The 24,129-nt window shown below is 43.0% G+C and overlaps 1 protein-coding gene across 2 annotated transcripts in view; it reads left to right on the forward strand.

The window, feature by feature from the left end:
* The window catches only part of smarca5 (SNF2 related chromatin remodeling ATPase 5), a 342,548-nt gene that overhangs the window by 313,989 nt on the left and 4,430 nt on the right, over positions 1-24,129 (forward strand). The window contains exons 2-19 of one of the 2 annotated variants that reach the window (XM_083765319.1): positions 15,066-15,326; positions 17,080-17,223; positions 17,343-17,509; positions 17,811-17,873; positions 18,399-18,499; positions 19,099-19,199; positions 19,298-19,477; positions 19,917-20,072; positions 20,234-20,365; positions 20,538-20,606; positions 20,730-20,839; positions 21,025-21,251; positions 21,357-21,478; positions 21,732-21,884; positions 22,140-22,272; positions 22,721-22,869; positions 23,144-23,266; positions 23,901-24,008. In XM_083765319.1, coding sequence (XP_083621445.1) covers positions 15,252-15,326; positions 17,080-17,223; positions 17,343-17,509; positions 17,811-17,873; positions 18,399-18,499; positions 19,099-19,199; positions 19,298-19,477; positions 19,917-20,072; positions 20,234-20,365; positions 20,538-20,606; positions 20,730-20,839; positions 21,025-21,251; positions 21,357-21,478; positions 21,732-21,884; positions 22,140-22,272; positions 22,721-22,869; positions 23,144-23,266; positions 23,901-24,008 — 2,313 coding nt within the window. In that variant the 5' untranslated portion in view covers positions 15,066-15,251. The remainder of the gene's footprint in view (positions 1-15,065; positions 15,327-17,079; positions 17,224-17,342; positions 17,510-17,810; positions 17,874-18,398; positions 18,500-19,098; positions 19,200-19,297; positions 19,478-19,916; positions 20,073-20,233; positions 20,366-20,537; positions 20,607-20,729; positions 20,840-21,024; positions 21,252-21,356; positions 21,479-21,731; positions 21,885-22,139; positions 22,273-22,720; positions 22,870-23,143; positions 23,267-23,900; positions 24,009-24,129) is intronic. The other variant, XM_083765320.1, reaches the window with a different exon arrangement.

Raw genomic sequence — 24,129 nt, forward strand, 5'->3', positions numbered from 1 at the left:
GATGACGATGCCAGTCACAATGACACCCATATATGGGGCATTGACCTGACATCAGCACTGCTGATGTCTCAGTTGTCTATATGGAGCTCTTCTAGGTGAAAGCCTTTGTTACAAGGCTACTACAAAAAGAAGGAAAAGATCCCAAATACAGTGCGCTATAGTTAATAACGTCCAATGTCTTTTTTGTGTGGATTATAAGAGCCTAACCTCTATTTTGACGAATCAAATCCAAAAGTATATTAAAAATATATATAAATCCACAACAAACTGGGATTATCTGGGGCTGGCAAGGGACAAATAATAGAAGAAGGGCTTTAAATATACATTAGCAGCAAAAGATAAAGACCCATCAATGATTCTTAGCCTGGATGGAATCAAGGCATTCAATTGATTGCAAGAAATGGGTTTTAGAGAAGAATTTGTGGAATAACCTGCTAGATAAGGATTCCAAGACAAGAAACAGAGTTAATGGCCACTGTTTGGATATTTTCAAAGTGGAGAGAGTAAAACAGGGGAATTCATCATCCCCTATCCTCTTTGCAATCAGTATAGAATGTTTAAATGAAGTACATCAAAATACTCGCTGTTTTAGTAGTAGCAGGAAGCTTCTGCACCAGATTACTCGCTATATTTGTAAAATATATTTGCTATATTTGTAAAATATGTTAAATCTACCTGCAACGGTAACTTTATCGTATGTTATAGACCCATTTACATCTAAGCCTATACTATTTCGTTTCAGTTTGGGATTTTCCTGGGTCCCTAAGGGTTTGAGGGTTGACCATAGCTTTTTTGAAATAATCATTTTTTGCTTCAATTACCATTCTCTGTACCTTAATTATAAGCATGTTACTATGGGATTATAACCATGTTACTATGGGGTTACAAGCTCGTAGTGCGCCACCGAGTGTTGCGCTACGAGCTTGTAGGTCTGCTATTTTTCAATAGCTAAAGCACAACATGATGCAAACACCAAAATGGGTTCCCGCCCAAATATTAAAGAAGAGCCCTGACAACGGCTGTTCTAGGAATTCATCTTTAATGTTGCATTAATAACATTTAAAGGGACAGGACATCAATCATCATCAATGGGAAAGGGGGTGATCAGTACAGACATTGCACTGCAGACATTGCATTGCAAAAAATACATAAAGTCCCACAACAATCCCAAACTCATATACAAATAGCACAACCAAGATCCCGGCACAGTTTTCCTCACTGATGATCTGTGACGGATCTGCGACGGATTCAAAAGCGAGAAAAGTAACACAAGAGAAATGCACGTTATTCTTTTTTATCCAGAGAACTGATGTGAAAACCTTTTAACTGTATAATGAAACATAAAGGAGGGCACTTACTAAGGGATCCTCTTGCATCCCGTCACCAGCCTGAACACAGAAATTCATGTTAACCTTGTATAAGATAAATCAAAGAAATAATACCCTGCTTTAAATAATAAACAATTAGTTTATAATTGTATATGTGACAATTCTATTTAATATGACAGTCCAATGGCAGAAGAAGAGAAACACAAAAAAGATCAAGGTTCAGATTACAGTCTATTACAGGTCTATGTCCCTGTAACGTAACGTAATTGTGTGTTTGCTTGCTGATGTAGCCAATTTCATGATCTCATGCCTGCAATATGTTTGTTACAGAGAGATGAGCCAGTTTAGACCACGGACCTGGTAGTCTCTTATTTTGCCCGATTCAACATCTGTTTTTGCATATACAGAGAAACATGACTTATAGTGACATCATAACAGTTGCCATTGGCATAATGCCCTTGTTTCTCAAGTCAATGCAAAAGCAGATACTTGGTACAGGTGTTGGTGGCAGCCTACAGTTCCCCCAAAAATACCTTAACCCATTCTGGGCGGGAACCCCTTTTGGTGTTCTAACCCTTCTGGACGGGAACCCCTCTTGAGGTTCTGTACAGTATGTACGGTATTCAAAAAGTTTAAAAACTTTCAATGCTGCTATATAAATATTTTAAGTTTTTCAGAAAGCTTAGGTCAGGATTTAGAGGGCTTTTTAGAATCGGCCTCAGTCCAAAATGGGTTGGTCCTTGTACAAAGACACAGACTCCAGAAGTATGTAAGGCAAGCCATTGACCTTTGGAGCATGACGGTGGTAACAAAAAAACACTTAGGAAAAAACGTCAAGCAGAACCCTAGGGTAGGGTTGGGTTCAATTAATCGATAGACATTAATCATATCGTATTACTTAACGATAATTGTATGGATACAGAGCCTACCATACCTCTTTCTTGGGAAGCAGACTTCTCCACATCGGCTTTGATACAACAGAGCATAGAGGGACGCAGGACCTAAACCAAAATACAATGTAGTTCAATGCAAACAACCGCCTGGCCCTGAATACATGGTATACATTTGACGGTATAACTATTTTTTATATTCTCTGTTCCATAAAAATACGTACAGTGTGAAGACGCTCAACCAGCTTTGTATCACCCAAGCAGTTGTTTGTGTCGCACCAGGAATCAAAGTCCTTTGAAAACAAACAGAAGCTCAATTAGTTTGTACTTAAGATATAACATACCTAGGGCTCCATTTTTGCTCGATCTTTTGTTTGGGGATTTTGCAGTGGGGAAGGGGTCGTGCGTGTAGGCCGTCTCTACAGAACGGTATGAAGCAAAAAGGAAAGTTTGGTAAATCGTATTGAACCCCATTTGCTGCGCAAATGGAATCACTGCACAATGCCTGGCACAAATAACTTCTTTGACTATACAATTATATAAACATAATGGACACAAGGAAGTGGCAGGCACTTACTTCTGCTGATTACAAAGAGTTGCAATAGGAGAATAAGGAGAGATGAAGCAGCCTACTCCACGGACATCTCCATTGCAGCCAGGAACATGGCACGTGCCACTCTGCCAAACTAATTTGGCTGCTGGCATACGGCTTACAGGTGCTTTTAAACTCCACTATCGCCTTCCCAAATGTGTGTGACCAAAATAGCATTTTAGGGGAAGGCGGAAATTTTCGGGCAGTGGCTGACTTGCGGGCCACGTCGCGGGAAACGGTTGCGACAAAAATGGAGCCCCTAGTCTTTTAAATTGAGGGACCACAACATTAGTAGTACATAAATATACCTCTGAGGAGTTGGGGACCGTACCCAAGTTTCCTCAGCCCTATGTTCCCTCAGCCCTATGTTCCCTCAGGCCTATGTTCCCTCAGCCCTATATGTTCCCTCAGCCCTATGTTCCCTCAGCCCTATGTTCCCTCATTCCAAAACAGACAGGGGGGGGGGGGGGCTGTAAGGCATCAATTATACTATAATGCTACCCATACAGTAGTTCACCCTGCAGCAACAGAACACATTACAGATACCAAGTTACAGCAATGACACTACTGCATGGGGTCTAGTCTATCTACTTTGTTATAGCAAATGCTCCACAACAACACAGTGAAACAGTGAGCAGTGAAACATTCCTTTAAATCCTGACATTTCTTCATGAATCACTCATCATGTACTTAATTATCTGTTTTGAATCTCAGGTATGTTTCCATTGCATAGTTGTCTCATCAACCTAGAGTACACACTTTAATGAACTGACACCAACTATTTAAGCTACGTTGACAAACAAAACTAGTTTAGCCTGTAGAACTTCCTGTCTCCTCATGTCCCCAAGTAACACTGTCCTCTGAAAGGCCATCTGCAATAACCTAATATTAAGTATACTGCGCACCCATTCACCTTTGGAGCTAAGTGTCCCTTTCTCGGACTGCAACTGTAGCCTACTTACTGTATAAGACCCATTTATTGAAATCCCAAACATGGAATATACTTGGACCATGTATTATGCCACATATAATGCCTGTCTCAGGACGGCCACCAGTATACAGTGGATAACTTCCCAGTCTTTCTGGGTAAGTTGGGTAACTATATAGCTACTTTAACCCTGAAATCCCAATTTTGGGCATGTCATTATAGGCTAAGAAGAAAGGACAATTGCTGATCTACAAGGTCACAACATGCCGTAATGTGTTGTGAGCTTGTAGATCGGCTTTTTTTGATAAATGACTTATTTTAAAATGTGTAGCGCAGTGGAATAGAGTAGACACTATGACACGTCAAGAGTCAATTAGTACTATAGGCTATACATTTGTGTTCTGGTAATATCATTGATCACTTGTTTTGCATGTCCGTGGCAAAAATAAAATATTAATGGAAATGTCCATCACATTCACAAGCTGGCAAAGTGATTTCCCCGGGTGCAGATAGCTGCTGTATTATCATGGTTATTGGTGGTGGCGGCAATATTAATAATTTTAGTCTGGATATATCAAATCCTGTGCTGAGGATCACACAAGAATAGCATCACTTTATGGACAAAATAACACCCAAAAGGGTTCATAATTTCAGTCTGCTTGAGGTGTAATGCAGCTTTAAACAAAATAGCAGACAGTGGCACTGGTACATATCTGAACTCATCTTCTCACAGTGCGTGTCAAACACATAGCCGACACTTCTCCGCTTCAATGATGTTTTTCATACCAATCATTGCATAGAAGCATCATGGTTTTGTTATGCGTACACACCCATGGTACTGTGCCAAGATAACTCACAAATCAAACGCACGTACAGTACACGCAGTCAAGTTGTCTACAGTCTACCGATGTTAACCATCTCAAACCCACACCCTAACCTCCCACGGGGAAGCACACCTAAACCTAACCTAAGAGTCTGTTTAATTATTTAATAATTTAGTTTTATGAAGGTTTACATTTTATACTGTGAATTAATTGCACTAGCAAAGTGTAACATGCAGTGAGGACGGAACGTTTGTTCTACCCCATTGGTTCTCTGGGGTCCTAATATAAGGAGTGTTCCTTATAATAAAATAAAAAAGTCCCTCATTCTGTGTTTCCTAGAACTGTAGGTCTGGAAAAAAATCATTAACATTGTGAAGTACATCTTGATGTCATCAAGATATTAATGACATAGTAAAATGTTGAAAATGAGTGGAATTCCCCTTTAAGTGATGTAAGGCAGATGCCCTGACCTTTGATTTCTCATTCTCATGGTTATGGCCCTCATCAATGACCAAGTACCGCCAGTTGAACTCCTTAAGAAAATGCCTTCTCACTGTTGAGCGTCTCATAGGAGGTCTCATAGGGGGTGGCGGTGGCTCAGGGGTAGAGTGCCTGGATGGCAACCGTAAGGTTGCCAGTTCGAACCCGGGCTCCCCCAGAGTTACTGTCGAAGTGTCCTTGAGCAAGACACTGAACCCCTAATTGCTCCCGATGTGCTAGTTGGTGCCTTGCATGGTTTCCGCTGCCATCGGTGTATGAATGGGTGAATGTAATGCACAATCTCTGTAAAGCGCCTTGGATAAAGGCGCTATATAAATGCACCATTTACCATTTACCATTTGTGACGCACACGTCCCACTCCCCTGGCAGCAGCACTTTGATCAGGGCCGTCTGGAGTAGAAAACAACCACATCATTTTCACAACAATTACATTTATGGATGTTACAACATTCATTTCACTATAAGTCATCAAAGCCAGAATGAACAGATAGACTAGACTACTGGTGGCATGTTGTTTGTAGCCTTATGATTTGCCTAATGACAATTAGGACAATCCTCGACAGAAATATTCAGCTATTAGTGTAGATTTTGTCTTACACAAACATTAAATACCCATTGATAATGAATGGAGAATTTATGTCATGTGTCAAATCGGCTATTTGTGTCCTACACAAACATTAACTTCTCAAGTTCCCATTGACAATTAATGGAAGATTTACGTCATTTGCGTCTATTTTAGTCCTACACATATATTCAATTGCTTTATGCTTTATGTATTATGGATAAGATGTGTGCAAATCTAACAGAAATCAGGACACATGATCTCTGGACCTATCCAATTAAAACACCACAGGCAGAATGTGTACGTAACTGTACGAATGTAAGGCAAGCCATTGACCTTTGCCCCCCCCCCCCCCCCCCCCCTTTCCCTTTTATTTTATTTCATTCGTTTTATTTTTTACAAAAACTGTTTACAGGGAGGAGAGCCAAAGTATGCGCAGATGTTAGTGGTGGCAAACAACACCTCTGTTTGCTTCAACAGCTCCTCAAATATGTTGGTCTGGTCTGTTGCCCATTTATATGATGCAAAAACAATTAGGACAGAAAAAATAGTTAATAATATCAACAAACAGCACAAAGGGAAATCTAGCTTAATTCAATTCAATTACATTTTATTAAAGTGTCAAATCACAACAAGTTGTCTCAAGACACTTTACATGTAGAGCAGAGAACTGACAGAGATCCCACCCTGAGCACGACGGTGGTAAGAAAAAAAACTCCCCTTAGGAAGAAGCAGTCAAGCAGAACCCTAGGGTAGGGTTGGGTTCAATTAATCTATAATTAATTAATAATCATATACGTATTACAGAGCCTACCATATCGATACGGCAGGAACTGCTGTGTGACGCAGCTTTAAAAAAAATCACACCTGTGTGAAGTGAGCGGTGCTACTGTACCTACTGTAACGCGCAAGGGGGCGGCCCGTTTCTGGTGAGCCGGACCGCATCCGAAACGGTCGAGAAGTGACAGAGTTGCCGTGTTGCAGCGTATTGGAGCGGAGGCACCACTCAAAAAACATCAGCATCCGTTTCTACCCGACAGTTACTATATAATCTTTTGCATTTAGCCATCAAAACATAGTGTATTTTTATTTTTATTCATTAACTTGCTCTTTGTTAAAATGTTATCAACTAAGTTTTGCAAATTGATTTGGAAACTTAAACCTTTCGGACAATATATTTGTCAAAACATCTGCAACCGATGGTTGAGGAATTTAGTAGGCCTAGGTCACAGGATCTGAGGTGATCGAGGAGAATTTGTAAATACACTGCAGGAGGAGATTGTAATACTGCAGCATCCCTCACTTAATTTCAGACCTGGAGACATGGAAAGCCTGCAACACAACACACTGGAATGTACTGCACAGGACAACTACAGAGAAACAATTATACAAAGATGCAAAACTACACATTTGCATCTACATGTCGCTGGCTTCCATTGACAATGAATGGTAGACTGTTCCTTTGCATCTGTCCAAGTGCCCATGTGATGTGAACGCAGCATTCAGATGGGCAGATGCAAAGATATCCAACCTGAAAACAACTTCAACGCGGTCGTACCATTCATTGTTTAAAGACAGTCATGGCTGCCAGCCTGCCACATATAACGTAACGTTTAGTACTCTAAACAAACATAAAAAGTCCATCCATAGGCCTTTGGCTGTCACATATAACGTAACACGTTTTGATTGATTGATTGATATATTGATGATTGAAGTAACAGTAAATTTGGAGAGTACATTTCAAGCACAACTCAATGCAAAAGTTAACTGTGAACGACACCACATTACACTTGTTTACAGGGTCCACAATTTTCAATTCATCATAGTGCTCGATACAAACATTAAAAATAATCAGACTTGGCTGCCACAATTTAAAAAACACCGCCGTTGGAGGCCATCGAAACGGGCATATGTCACCATAATACAGTTTTTATCATTGAATCGGACATCACAACATTGCAGTCATGAACTTTGGACTGTTGTACACATTCTACATTTTGATCTGAAGAGTATAAAATATAATTTAGAAAGACATATTAACATTGTGAGATGTGCCTTAATTGTGGTCTTCTATTAAGTTAACTGATGATGCTGTTCACGTGCTGGTCTGCTGTCAGCTTGCTTCATGGAAGTCTTTTATGCTGTGCCCGGGAGTCAGTCGATACCCGACGATGGTCGCTGAGGGGGCGCTTGTTTTACAGATTAGGGTTACGGTAGGTTTAAACCGGTTTAAGCACAATAGTTTTGCTGAGTGTTATCACACTTGTATTATAATTCCCTGTAGTGTTACTCTGAAGTACCAGACCGTGAGACCGGAAGTACCCGGAAAGGCTGAATAAACGCCTCACTTCAGTTCTACTGAATGAGTTGGAGAGGATGCCTGATGTTTCCGTGTCTAGTCTACAGTATTTCAAAGAAGAGTCTGTCAAGAGATGTCAATGTGCAAACACTACTGTTAGTACAAATGTAGAACTGACCACATGGTGGCACCATTTCTACAACGAAATAAATGGACAGTTATTGTAAACTATAAGTTTATGTTACAAGTAGGTTAGTAGTCCAGTAGGTTCATATTTTAGTTTTGTTATTCAATTAGTCCAACAATTTTTTACAAATAAACAAACATTTAATTCACTAATCATGGCTAATCTTGCCCACTTAAGTTATTGCCAAACACAGCATGATGAGACTAAGGATCATGTACAGTAACTTGCATTGATTGATTGATTGAAATATTTAACAGTTTGCAGAATTACAGTACATTTCCAGCACAACTCAATACAAAGACTGTTAACTGTGAGTGGACGAACCAATAACGCATTACACTTGTTTACAAGAGGGTCCACCTTGTTCAATTCATCAAAACATTTAGAAACGTACCAATAGACACTTCTATACAGCCAAAGAACAGAACAGGAATTCATCATAAAGGAGGTAAAAAGGGAAAAGAAACATACAGTGAGGGGAAAATGGAGTGGGGGGGGGGGGGGGGGGTATTCCGAATTTACGGGGGCCAGTTTCGAATTGCAGCCGTCCGTAGGTGCCCTTTGAGAGCGGTTTTGAAGGAGTCAAGGGATTTGCATGTGTTAATGACTGTTGGTAGGGCGTTCCACATTTTGGTGGCATAGGAGCGAAAATAATTTAGTCCCTTGTTTGTGCCGAATCTGGTATCAGGTAGGCCTACATGGGTATCTTGGTGGTGTATCGAATCTTGTGGACCAGACCCATTGCAAGATGCTGTACTCTGTCGTCGACCCTAAGCCATTCCAGCCTGTCAAAGTGGGCAGGGGTGAGGTGGGTTCGGGGGGTGAGGCCAAGTAGGAGCCTGACCAGTTTGTTTTGGGAAGTCTGGAGCCTTGTTTTAAGGGCCTTTGAGGTGCTGTGGTACCAAGAGGTGCATGCATAGTCGAAGAAACCTTGTAAGAGGGCTCCTGTTAGGGTCTTCAATGTGTTTTGTTGACCAGTGAGGAGATCCTGTAAAGGAATCTTGTTCTTTGGTTGACTTTTTTGATTACGTTGCTGGCCATTTTATCACCGGAAAGATTTGCCTCCAGGATGGAACCTAGGTAGGTAATTTCATCTTTTCGTGTGATAATATTGTCACCCACTCTAACCATGAAGCCTTGCTGAGATTACTATTTGATCCAAAGAGAATGGATTCAATTTTCCCCAGGTGTAAGGATAGTTTGTTATCAGCGAGCCAGGTGCAGATTCTACCGAGTTCAGAGCTGAGGGCCTTTTCGGGGGCTCACGGGAAAAGGAGGGGCCATGCATGCCCACATGCATGCAGGCCATTTTGGTGCCTGGGAATATCTCGCAACAACAATAGAAACCCCACTCCATGGACAGAGCTGCAGCTTTGACCCCACTACTCTCAGCCCACGCACGTTCAATTGCCTCCACACTTTCCACCACTATTGATAAGTAGTCAGACAAGGTTTACGACTTATCATCCTGCCCGCAACATCTTCACTTTTTTTCTCTCTTTTTCTCTCCAACACAGCTTGGACTGCTTCGTGCATGCCAGGCAATAGCAGGATTTTGACATAAATGTCCACCACGGTGACCCCTGGAGAGAAGGTTGGTGTCTGGAAATATAAACCACAAACAATAGAAGGTTGGTGCTTGGAAATATAATCGCAAACAAAAGAAGGTTGGTACCTGGGAATATAATCACAAACAAGAGAAGGTTAGGGCCTGCAGGGAATAACCATAAACAAGAGAAGGTTGGTGCATGGATGAGGTTATATACCCCTGCAGTATCCAACATGTGACAGTCTGGACCGCATTGTAGAGCTGTGCAGCCTGCCTGACATGAAGGTGGGCGACTGGCTCCTGAGAACATGGGCACCTACATTGTGGCCACTGCCTCCACCTTCAATGGCTTCCAGAGGCCTGACATTCACTATGTCATGTCCCGACCTGTCTGGTGAGTACAACACATCATCGGTTGACTCCTCTGTATTCTTTATCTTCTTGGTGAAGACTTAATATTTACAAATAGGACTGGTGCAGTGGTGACATTGTGTTTTTGAAATGTAATGTTCAATAATGCATTTATGCATGGCACAAAATGTATTAGCAAATCAAATATTATTGAGTGTCACAGATTTTGATTATTTCACCATGGGCACATGATGTTTGCTTTTTGTTTCAGATTTAGCGGAGACCATTTGTTTGGAGCGCGTAGAGGGACGGGACGCCCACACGGTAACTCTGTCATTTCTCAACCGTTTCGGACGCACGGAGTTGCACCACTCACTTCATAAATTCTGCATGCACCTCTTGGTACCACAGCACCTGGTCAGGCTCCTACTTGGCCTCACCCCCAGAACCCACCTCACCCCTACCCACTTTGACAGGCTGGAATGGCTTAGGGTCGACGACAGAGTACAGCATCTTGCAATGGGTCTGGTCCACAAGATTCGATACACCACCAAGATACCCATGTACCTGTCTAAATACTTCCTTAATGTAAACGAAGTCCACACCCACAACACCAGAGGGAGTGCAACAAACCATGTACAACCCAGATTCGACACAAACAAGAGACTAAATTACGCCCTACCAACAGTCATTAAGACATGTTAATCCCTTGACTCCTTCAAAACCGCTCTCAAAGGGCACCTACGGAAGGCTGCAATTCGAAACTGGCCCCCGTAAAATCTGAATCCCTCCCACCGCCCTCCCCCCTCCTTTTCCCCCTCCCTGTATAGACCGATTCCGTAGCGGGTCTCATGGTCGCAGCCTACGTATTTCCTGTAGGCGGACTCGACGTAGCTGCGGGGGTAAAACCCTCACCAGGCGCATCTCTTCCACTACAGTGAACGGCAGAGTGACTGATGTTAGTTTGCCTCAAACTTTACTCTTTTACCTGCTTTTTTACTAACACTAACATTACAAAGATGCCCAGAACATCGAGATGAACCTGTGTAGGCCTAGTTTATGGCTGCTCCAACAGTAGTGGCAACATAAAAAATAAATAAATACGGAATGTCTAATATCCACCGCGTTGGCGGGGACCAGAGCCATTGAGTAATGGTTGAGACGAAGCAGTGAAAGATACATACCAAATATTTCTGTTTTATTAACACAAGGCTGCTGTACTTTATACCTCATACTTTAAATGCTTAGTATGAGGTATAAAATACAGCAGCCTTGTGTTCATAAAACAGAAAGATTGGGTATTGGGTAAGACTGAAATTATGTATCTTTCAGGACCTTTCACTGCTTTGTCTCAACCATTACTCAATGGCTCTGGTCTCAGCCACCACGGTGGATATTTTGACATTCCGTATTTATTTATTTTGTATGTTGCCACTACTGTTGGAGCAGCCATAAACTACACAGGTTCATCTCGATGTTCTGGGCATCTTTGTTGCGAACGCAGTGAGCCACTTACTATGAGACCCTGCTGCTCATGTCTGTGTGTCTGTCTGTGTGTCTGTCCCGCTGTGACACCACCCGCCCGCCACCAGAGGGCGCAGCTGTAGCACACACACACACACAGGGCGCAGCTGTAGCACACACACACACACACACACACACAACCACACACACACGAGCTGCGTTTGCTTCCCGCGTTTGCGCGTCTTACTTGTAATGTTAGCGTTAGTAAAAAAGCAGGTAAAAGAGTAAAGTTTGAGGCAAACTAACATCAGTCACTCTGCCGTTCACTGTAGTGGAAGAGATGCGCCTGGTGTGTTGTGAGTGAAATATCGCATGCTGCTGCTGGGAGGAAAGACATTATTCACTCTGATTTCGGTCTGTATTGGCAACATGTGCTGTTTGGTTTCAGTAATGATAGTAAAAAGAAGAAAAACGAAGTAGGCCTATACATTATTAATTTGATCATTATTCTGGCTACAATGTCATATCCAAACCTGGCTTCATTCATTCATTGTATTTGAGATTGAGGCCGCAGGCAGTAGGCTACATTAAAACAATGTAGGCCTATAACTCAAAAAATAAGAAAGTTGAGGAGAACTGTTGCTTTGTGTTCACTCTGTAGTGTATGTACTGTAATTCTGCAAACTGTTAATAAATATTTCAATCAATCAATCAATTATTGCTTAGCCAGGGAGTCAGGGACTACTTTATGTGGCAGACCACGTCGCCTCACAGCTAGAAGGTCCTGGGTTCGATTCCCGCTCGGGACGCTGTGGGTGCTGGAGGCGTGTTTCCTCCTCCGCGTCATCAGTGCCCATACCCGAAGGCACGGTTGGCGAAAGGGCCTTTCTGTGTGGAGTTTGCATGTTCTCCCCGTGTCCCCTAGGGTAGGTACCCTCACAAAAAACAAGCAGTAATCCTGGTCACTAAACTGCCTCCCCCTGGCCGGCCGGGGCGCCTGATGGAGGGGAAAGGAACTGGTTGGAATAACGTGTTCCTTCCACGCGCTACGTCCAACCAGGGAAACTCCCCCCTGTCAGGTGTAAAGGAGCAACTTGGACACTCAGGCATGAAGGAAGCATGAGTTCAAGTCTGTTGCTCTCCCCTTGTCCCCTATATATGGGGCCTAGGTTGGTGGAGGGTGTGTAGAGCCCAGGATCACATTAGATGATTGACACAGGGGTGAAAAATGGGTTACAAAATCGTGGGATAAAAAAAAGAAAAGAGCACTCGCCTGCATGGTCGGGGCAACATGAAAGCAGACTCCACCTGCCCCAAAGTTATATGTACCTGCCAGGGGCAGGTGGGCAACCCTTAGTGTCAACGCCTGTTACCTGGCACGTGCAGAGTGTGTTAGAGGAGGCAGGGGCTCAAAATAGCAGATCTACAAGATCTCAACACGTCACGCTGCGACGCATTGAGAGCTTGTAGATCAGCTATTTTCAGGACGCAACCCTGCACTCTTTATATTCTGGAGATGCAGTGTACAGTTCGAAACAAATTAGTTCAGGAGACTTGGGGAAAAAGAAAAAAAAAACTATTCTCCTGAATGCTGCCTTCCATTTTTCACCCCTGTGTCAATTATCTAATGTGATCCTGGGCTCTACACACCCTCCGCCAACCTGGGGAGAGCAACGGACTTGAACTCATGCTTCCCTCATGCATGAGTGTCCAAGTTGCTCCTTTACACCTGACATGGGGGAGTTTCCCTGGTTAGATGTAGCGCGTGGAAGGAACACGTTATTCCAACCAGTCTTTTGTCCAGTGTCCATTCTGGGTCCGGAAACGGTACTTTTTTGAGCATTGACCCCAGTAGAAGGTCTGCTGCTGTGAATTTTACACCTCTCCCGCTTAGCGGAGAGTGGGGTGTGGTAGAGGACATCTCCCTGAACGCGTGGGTATGTCCAGATAGTTGCCTCGCGGAGGCCTCTTTGTCCAGTGTCCATTCTGGGTCTGGAAACGGTACTTTTTTGAGAATTGACCACAGTAGAAGGTCTGCTGCTGTGAATTTTACACCTCTCCCGCTTAGCGGAGAGTGGGGTGCGTGGTAGAGGACATCTCCCCGAACGCGTGGGTATGTCCAGATAGTTGCCTCGCGGAGGCCTCTTTGTCCAGTGTCCATTCTGGGTCTGGAAACGGTACTTTTTTGAGCATTGACCACAGTAGAAGGTCTGCTGCTGTGAATTTTACACCTCTTGCTTAATGTAAATCTCTCTGGATTAAGAGCGTCTGCTAAATGCCTAAATTGTAAATTGTACGTCTCTGAATGTTTTGATGAATTGGACATGGTGGACCCTCTTGTAAACAAGTGTAATGCTTAATTGGGTCGTCCACTCACAGTTAACAGTCTTTGTATTGAGTTTGTGCTTGAAATGTACTTTAATTCTGCAAACTGTTAATAAATATTTCAATCAATCAATCAAAAAACCAATAGCCTTTACATACAAATAAGCCCAAAATCGCATATAATAAGCGGACTTGGCAACCCTGGCTACAGGAAGTTACGTCATTTGACACTAGTCGCTGAATATAAATAATAATAAAAACATTTAAGACCAAGCAGGCAAGCACGATAAGATTCAATGTAGCAAATGAAACGTATGTTGTGAAAACAAATACATGTATTATGTACAAGTGTAGGCTATAGGTGGGGGGGACTACTAATGTACTATCATTGTTGTACTATACAGCAACTGCAACGTGGTTTATGTCATGTGGACGTGGTCCACACCGTCCACTGACAGACTTGTGGTCTAAAAACCAGGATCCGGATGCATTGCAAATTGCAATACGCCTGTTCTAGTGAGCACTAGAGTTGTGCATTTAAAATCAATATATAAATTAAGGCTCAGAACATTACCCCCGTTTGTGGCCGATTCTGTCGGAAATTCCCAATAGCGGTAGTGAGGGGGCGCATCCGGTAAAACGGGAATTACGCTCAATGTAACCCGGAGGTAAACGAGGGGAGGGCATTGGTGGCGTTCGGTCACAGACAAGATTAAAACACTTCTTTATTGAAAATTACGGACTAATACATTGTACAAGCACCACGCATGTCTCTATAACATTTGGGACAAGAGGGTAGGCTCCTTATATTTTGCTTTCGTACATGTTCGGAGCCTTGCGTGCTCCACGGGTGTCCCTGCAGTGACCATAGGGCACTCTCGCGGAGAGTTGCATGCATAATCGAAGAAGCCTTGAATGAGTGCTCCTCAATGTATTCTTCTTATTTTTTATTATTATTTTTTTTTACATTTGTTGCCATTTTATCACATTTGCCTCTATGAAACCCATGTATGTGATAACATTGCCACTCATTTATCATTTCATTAGAAGGATATCATCTGTTGTGGGGAACTGTTAAAATTGTATGACTCTATTTTCTAATATTATTCCTTTGGCTTATTTTCATGCATAGACCATGGTTGCTAGGCTTGTCTCTCGCAAAATCTGGCAACACTGGCTGCACAGTTGGAGTTGGCGCTGTGTTTTCCTCTGTGGTGGAAAAAGCCCGGTGACGCGAGGTTAGAACGCGGGTGAATGACGGAGAGAGACTAGCAGTTAGCTGCGTGTGGTCATCATCATCATATCCACTCTGTCTTTCATAAACATTGCGATCACTGCTTTTACCACGCCAGACTGTTAAATCAAGAAAGGCAGTTCAGCGGAGCCACAAAGACACCTCACCACACGGGATAACGGGATTTTTCCAAATCTAAACGGTACATTTGGCCAAAATGTCCGAAAGTGCAAACAGCGTGGAACAGCGGGAAGAACAGGCTGAAGTGGCAGAGACAGTCGGAGGAGTGGAGGTGAGAGACATGAGGGGACGGTGGTCCACCACACATCATCCCGTTAAAAGTCCATCGAGTTTGTGTTCTACCTCCTATCTGTTGGGTGTCCCAGACTCCGTCCCCAGTCCGTGTCTCTGGAATAGAACCGGTTGGAAGTGTCTCTGTTCTGTTGTTAGCGGATGAGCTAGCCATTACCAATGTGTGTTTCATAAGAAAGAGCTGCTGCTAGCCTGGCCCCGCTGCTAGCCACTAGCTGCACTGTGGTCATTGTTCTATACTCGACTCACTCAATGCGTGGTTTCGTTTATTCGGATGATTCATGTTAATGATGTTATGTTCGCAAAGAACTTGCGTTGCAAACTGTGATCCATCCATCCTAGCGAAGTGCGAACCTCTGTACCCCTAGCTGGTACAGGTCAGACACAATGGAAACAAGTCCTTTGGGCTTTTTGTGTTATCCTTAACATAACTTTTGACTGTACTGCCTGTTGTACCCTGTACCCCTGTGTAATGCTTAATTGGGTCGTCCACTCAGTTAACAGTCTTTGTATTGAGTTTGTGCTTGAAATGTACTGTAATTCTACAAACTGTTAATAAATATTTCAATCAATCAATACTAGTCTACTTGCCAGCCCTAGAGCCCCATTGTGAACCCGGACAGTTGAGTACACCAAGGTTTTATGTTACAATTAGAAATAGTCATAATTGAGTATGGGTCCCCAGCATGTCGAAACTGATGGATGCCAGCTTGCATAATTTTGAGCAATTTTCATAATTGGCATAATATGTGACCATACCATTAACAAAGTCAAAGTTTCATCATGCATGTCAATCTAACACTCATTGGGTTAAAACGACCATAGCCACTTGCCCAAATGTGTAGCCCCTTTGGGGAGTCTGGGGACCCTCGGTTACCTTTTCTGAAGTTTGGTCGCGGTACCCTAGGCCCTTTCTGAAACCAGTCGGTCCAGTCCCTTGACTTGAAGTGCTCTAAGTGCCCCTCCAGGCTGCTCCAGCTGAATCAAGTTCCCTTGATTAGGGTGCTGGGTATAAAAAACAGTTGTGCAGAAACAGGAAACAGACACCATTCGTTGCCATGGTTACCATCATGCAATTGTGTTACCTGTTATTTTCTTTGTACAGTTATATTGCATTGCATTGTGTATGTTTGTGTGACATGTGGATTTCATTAATATGGACATTAAAAGGAAATACAGCGTGACTGTCAAAAAGGATACTAGGGTACCGCGTCCAAACTTCAGAAAAGGTAACCGAGGGTTCCCAAAGGAACTACCAAATGTGCTTAAATGTGATGACGGCTATGGCCATTTTAGCCAAAGGAGTGTTTTTTGTGCGAAACTAATGCTTTGAATGGATTCAGCATCATGAAAACCCCCTAGATTGACATATGCCAATTATGAAAATTGCTCAACATATGCAAGTTAGCATCCGTCAGTTTCTACATGCTATGATCCTGGGGACCCATACTCAACATTTCTAACATAAAACCTTGGTGTACTCAACATGCCTGGGTTCACATTCTGGCAAGTAGACTTAGACTATGCTGTTATATATCTATGATATATGATATATATATAATATATAATGAATTCCTGTAACCTGTTGTATAAACCGTTTTGACTGTACCAGCCAAGACATCATGAAAGCAGGTCAGCTGTCTTGACCATGTCTTTGTTTTGGTCTGAAATTAAGTGAGGTATGCTGCAGTATTTAAGCTAGATTTCCCTTTGTGCTGTTTGTTATTGTTTAGGAGAAATCAGACTCATCAGAGGCTGGAAAGGAGTCATCCTCAGAAACTGGGCCAGAAGGGCCGGATGCGTCCTCATCAGAAGCTGGAGCAGATGGGCAAGATGCGACCTCATCCCAGACGAAGGAAGGATATGAAGAGAAGATGGTACGACACCACTACTTGCAGTGTAACCATGGGATTTACATGATTTATTGTACTTTTTGTTATTGTGAAATGAAATATTATAACTTTTTTCTGTCCTTGTTTTTGCGTCATATAAATAGGCAACAGACCGGACCAACAGATTTGAGTATCTGTTGAAGCAAACAGAGGTGTTTGCTCATTTCATTCAACCAGCAGCACAGAAGACCCCCACGTCTCCACTGAAGATGAAACCAGGGCGTCCCCGTGTCAAGAAAGATGAGAAGCAAAACTTGCTTTCTGTTGGAGAGTGAGTATATGACTACATCTTATCCTATCCTAATTGCCTATAGTGTCAACCGACAGTGGGTGCACGTCACAAACGTTAATTGTGGAGACAAACTGTTGCTCCCATCCCAAACTTGCCACAAACACTCCTCAGGTTTCTGCTGTCACAATAGCCACACCAGGGGCGCCTGGGTGCCACAGACGCATCCGATCCGCACCAAACAATAGTCATACCAGGCGTAGGAGCCATGTTGGGGGCCCCAGGTTGCTCCAATCCGCACTAAACGCCACAATGTTTTGAACCATTTCTTCTTTGACTCAAGTGACCTACCAGGGAGTCCCCGTGTCAAGAAAGATGAGAAGCAAAACTTGCTTTCTATTGGAGAGTGAGTATATGACTACATCTTATCCTATCCTAATTGCCTATAGTGTCACCGACGGTGGGTAGATGGTGCACGTCACAAACGTAAATTGTGGAGACAGACTGTTGCTCCCATCCCAAACTTGCCACAAACACTCTTCAGGGGTCTGCTGTCACAATAGCCACACTGGGGCGCCTGGGTGCCACAGACTCATCAGATCCGCACCAAACAATAGTCGGGTGTAGGAGGTGTAGGAGCCAAGTTGGGGGCCCCAGGTTGCTCCAATCCGCACTTAGCGCCACAATGTTTTGTGACCTATCACACTATAACATTGAGTCACTATCTTGCCCTGACTGTGTTTTTTTTTTTAGTTACAATGTAAATAAGTATTGGGGATATATCATATCTGCTTACATTGTATACAGTTATACTGTGTTTTTTGGTGTGTATAGTTTTGTGTCCATTTAGCACAGCTGTCTCATTAGAAAACATTTTCTACTGACCCCTCTCATCTTAATAAATATTGATCATATCTTCTATATTCATCAGTAATCGTCATCGTCGCACAGAGCAAGAGGAAGATGAGGAACTTCTAAGCGAGAGCAACAAAACCACTAACATCTGCACACGCTTTGACAACTCTCCTTCCTGTAAGCATATTATTTTGTGAAAATTAGATTTTTCAAGGAAGATGTTGATAAAGGTCAATGACTTGCCTTAAAATCATACATTTAAATATTTAAAAGGTCAGGCAGTCTTCCACTGTGGCCACTTCAGGTGTACATTTAATTTCTTGCTCAAGGACACTAATTCAGATTCAGGTTTACGTTTAGTCTTTTTGGGGGAACTGAAAAAATAGCCAGTTCACTGCCACCAACACCTGCATAAAGTATCTGCTTTTGCTTGAGAAACAACAGTATTATGCCAATGGCAACTGTTATGCGGCTGTGGCTCAAGAGGTAGAGCAGGTCGTCCAATGATCCATGGGTCAGCGGTTCGAATCCTGGCTCCTCCTGTCTACATGTCAAAGTGTCCTTGGGCAAGACACTGAACCCCAAATTGCTCCCGATGTGCTGGTTGGTACCTTGCATGGCTTCTGCCGCAATCAGTCTATGAATGTATGTGTGAATGGGTGAATGTAATGCACAATCTATGTAAAGCGCCTTGGATAAAGGTGCTATATAAATGCACCATTTACCATTTATGAAGTTCCTAACAAAGTCATGTTTCTCTGCATATCCAAAACCAGATGTCAAAGGGGGCAAAATGAGAGACTACCAGGTCCGTGGTCTAAACTGGCTCATCTCTCTGTACGAGAACGGAATCAATGGAATCCTCGCTGACGAAATGGTACATGCAAAGAAATGTTCCCATTACAAATGTGTGTGTGGGCTCTGTTACTCGCTCTCTCACTTACAACCCGCATATGTTTTTTCTTCCCTCTTCAGGGTTTGGGGAAGACCCTGCAGACCATCTCCCTTCTGGGTTATATGAAGCACTACAGAAACATCCCTGGACCCCACATGGTGCTGGTACCCAAGTCCACCCTCTACAATTGGATGAACGAGTTCAAGCGCTGGGTGCCTTCACTCCGCGCCGTTTGCCTCATCGGAGACCGAGACCAGAGGGTAGGCATGGGGTCAGACTGACATTGTTGGTTTGTGGCTATTTATTCATGAATCATGATCATTAATGTCTCTAGACTATAAGATTTACATTTTCTTCTGCACTCTTAATCCATAATGCATAAAGGCAAGCAAGATTCAGCTGTTTTCCATCACAGCACTGCAGTATGTTGTTTAGATCACTTTTTCCCCAACAGTGGGTTTGTGGGTAACGGACACATTTTTTATGGGTCTTAATGGGTTCTTTTCCGACATTAAAGAAAAAAAATATATTAAAGAATATATTTTATGAATTTTAAAACAAGCTAAAAGTTATTCCAGAAATAAAAAAATATGAATTAAGAAGTAGTGAAAATATACGATCTACAAGCTCGCAAGTGGGCAAGTTGTAACATCCGTAAATGTAATGTTATGAAATAAATGTGGTTGTTTTCTACTCCAGACGGCCCTGATCAGAGACGTGTTGCTACCGGGGGAGTGGGACGTGTGCGTCACCTCCTATGAGATGCTCATCATTGAGAAGGCAGTCTTTAAGAAGTTCAACTGGCGGTACTTGGTCATTGACGAGGCCCATAGGATCAAGAATGAGAAATCAAAGGTTAGGGCATCTGCCTTCCATCACTTAAATAAGAAATCAGGATCACATCGAGCACAAATTAGATTTCTTTCTAAAGCATGTCATGAAATAAAACTTTGTTTGATTCTCCTTGAACAAAAGGTAATTTGTCATAATTATGTATACGTTTCCTTTTACTGTAGCTGTCAGAAATTGTGCGTGAGTTCAAGACCACCAATCGTCTCCTGCTGACTGGAACACCCCTGCAGAACAACCTCCATGAGCTGTGGGCGCTGCTCAACTTCCTGCTGCCTGATGTCTTCAACTCCTCAGAGGTATATTTATGTACTAATGTTGTGGTCCAACTCCTCAGAGGTATATTTATGTACTAATGTTGTGGTCCAACTCCTCAGAGGTATATTTATGTACTAATGTTGTGGTCCCTCAATTTAGAAGACTATGCATGTCACATCGACAAACTAATTGAGCTTCTGTTTGTTTTCAAAGGACTTTGATTCCTGGTTCGACACAAACAACTGCCTGGGTGATACAAAGCTTGTGGAGCGTCTTCACACTGTACGTATGTTTAAGGACAGAGAATATTCTACTTGCAGAGAATAGTTATATTTTTACCAGCAAAACTTCAGTGTGTATTCAGGCAGCTTTTTTTGCATTGAACTACATTGTATTTTGGTTTAGGTCCTGCGTCCCTTCTTGCTCCGTCGTATCAAAGCCGATGTGGAGAAGTCTCTGCTTCCTAAGAAAGAGGTTAAGATGTATGTGGGCCTGAGCAAGATGCAAAGAGAGTGGTAAGTGTCCCTAACTAGTATTGCCAGTAAGTTTAAGAGACAGAGAGAGAATGTTGTAATGTCTTAGTAATAGTTAATGGTGCAACTAATGTTTTTGCTATCATAAACCTTTAGTTAATTTATTGCTATACAGATTAAGTTTTTGAATACTAATGCATTACAATGAATATTGTCATAAAACTCAGGTACACCAAGATTCTGATGAAGGACATCGACATCCTCAACTCTGCAGGGAAGACAGACAAGATGCGTCTGCTGAATGTGCTCATGCAGCTGAGGAAGTGCTGCAACCACCCGTACCTGTTTGACGGAGCTGAGCCTGGACCCCCCTACACCACCGACCTCCACCTGGTGGTCAACAGTGGCAAGATGGCTGTCCTGGACAAGCTGCTTCCTAAGATGAAGGAGCAGGGTGAGCAGAGACGTTTGACGGTGGTCTACTCTTAACTGGCCCACCTGCCCCAGTTTCCTGTATATCTGAGTGCCGGACACTAACTTCCTACCCCTCTTTTTGCAGGTTCTCGTATTCTGATCTTTAGTCAGATGACGAGGATACTGGACATCTTGGAGGACTACTGCATGTGGAGGAACTTCAACTACTGTCGTCTGGACGGTCAGACCCCGCATGAGGAGAGACAGGTTGGCTGTTTGTTTGAAACTCTCATCTCATTGGTTCTAATGCATGTTTTGATCTGTATTTCGATATCCTCTTCTCCATACTTTTTGTCATTCTTAACTCTATTCTGTAATTAAACTGAAATATGATTAAAAGAAATACATAAGTAGACATGAATTATTATTAAATCTAGTAGTAGGCTACTGGAATTAGTACAGCTTCTAAGTCATATTCGAACAAGTAATTTGCCTCGTCATCATGTTTTGTGTTTTCCAGATCTCCATCAATGCATACAATGAGCCCAACAGCCCAAAGTTCATCTTCATGTTGAGTACCAGGGCTGGCGGTCTGGGCATTAACCTTGCCACAGCTGATGTAGTCATCCTCTATGACTCAGACTGGAACCCACAAGTCGACCTGCAGGCCATGGTCAGTACTCCACTCTATTTCACAGAGTAAAATGATAATAGGAATAGGATATATTGCCATGATACCTGGAAGGGCATGATCATCATATGAGCAACGGATGCCAAAAGAATGTCCACCATTTCCGTTTCACTACGCCTTTAATGATATAATTAAACCGTATCAAATCGTGAAACCGAAATACCGCCCAACCTTATTTTTCTAGCCATGTTCCTATAGCTTTGTATGAATGGAACTGTTCCCACTCGTCTCTCTCAGGACCGAGCTCACAGGATTGGTCAGCAGAAGCAGGTGCGTGTGTTCCGCTTCATCACAGAGAACACGGTGGAGGAGAGGATCGTGGAGAGAGCCGAGATGAAGCTCCGCCTGGACTCCATCGTCATCCAACAAGGTACCAAAACATTTAGTGGTCCCTGCCCATCACCCTGGGGGTTGTGGGTTAGAATCCACCGTGGTTCCCCCTAGCCTGGCATGGACTAATATCAGCGAGATATTAGTCTGGAACCTCTTGTGTGGAAGGGACAAATTAAAAAAAATGCATCTGGTGATAAACCCGCCCTATATTTGCATACTGGTCCTGGTTAGTCCCTCACTACTTCGTAGTGAGTGGAATCCAATCGTGATATTGATCATTGCATGTACCGCTATGGTCTGAGGGCGGCACCTGTCAGCGGGGAGTGTTGGGCGGGAGGAGTAGGACGAATGCTCTGTCTATGTCCTCCCAGAGGTGGCTCCTCACTGGCAGGTGAGTCAGTAAAATACAACAGCAGTGACGACACCGAAATGTGTGGGGACGAATTAATTGCAGTTTGATATGTAAACATTCACCTGTATTTTAGGAAGACTAGTGGACCCCAGCGCCAACAAGTTGGGCAAGGACGAGATGCTTTCTATCATTCGTCACGGCGCCACACACGTGTTCGCTTCTAAGGAGAGCGACATCACAGATGACGACATCAATGTGATCCTGGAGCGGGGAGAGAAGAAGGTGAGAGAACAAACATTGCAGGTGTGAGACCATGAAGATGGCTACATCAGCAAGCATACACACAGAATAAAATGGCGTTACGTTACAGGGACACGTACGTTACTGTAATTTAAACCTTGGTCTTTTTTGTGTTTCGCTTCTGCCATTGTACTGTCAAATTAAATAAAATTGCCACATATAATATTTATAATTACAAACTAATTGTTTGTTTATGTTATTTAACGCAGGGTATTATTTCTTTGATTTAACTATACCAATCCTCTATGCTAACTAGACTATGGAGATGAAGGATAAAATGTCCAACATGGGCGAGAGCTCCCTGAGAAACTTCTCCATGGACACAGAGAACACCAGTGTCTACAACTTTGAAGGAGAGGACTACAGGGAGAAGAAAAAGGTGGGTTAAATACTTGACTACTCGTATACCAGTACCCCCATCCTGAGTACTACTCGTATACCAGTACCCCCATCCTGAGTTCACCTACTCGTATACCAGTACCCCCATCCTGAGTTCTACTCGTATACCAGTACCCCCATCCTGAGTACTACTCGTATACCAGTACCCCCATCCTGAGTACTACTCGTATACCAGTACCCCCATCCTGAGTTCACCTACTCGTATACCAGTACCCCCATCCTGAGTACTACTCGTATACCAGTACCCCCATCCTGAGTACTACTCGTATACCAGTACCCCCATCCTGAGTTCACCTACTCGTATACCAGTACCCCCATCCTGAGTACTACTCGTATACCAGTACCCCCATCCTGAGTTCACCTACTCGTATACCATTACCCCCATCCTGAGTTCATGGAAGTCTTGTTCAAGTGATGATCTAATGAATTCCTTGCAGAGCAGATCCAAATAAACATTGTGTTTTAGAAATATATAATAATACATCTAATCAAAACATACCCTCTTCCTGTTCATAATAGTAAAGTAGCAAATGCTGCATCTTCAGCCGTTTAAGGATTACGTAAGTATTTTAAAGATGTGTACAGGTATTTCATGTTGCCCTCTCTTCCTTCAGGTCATCACCAACTGGATTGAGCCGCCCAAGAGAGAGAGGAAGGCCAACTACGCTGTGGATGCTTACTTCAGAGAAGCACTGAGAGTCAGCGAGCCAAAAGCACCCAAGGTACTGTAGGGCCAGTCTATTTCTGTTTTAAAAGGGGCTTTTCATGCATTAAACTGTAATCCGTCTTAACACAGACGGTTTTATTTGAGTTTCAGCAGTGTCAACGGAAGGATTCCATGTA

The sequence above is a fragment of the Protomyctophum parallelum genome, assembly GCF_964188405.1.
Source record: "Protomyctophum parallelum genome assembly, chromosome: 5".
Lineage (NCBI taxonomy): Eukaryota > Metazoa > Chordata > Actinopteri > Myctophiformes > Myctophidae > Protomyctophum > Protomyctophum parallelum.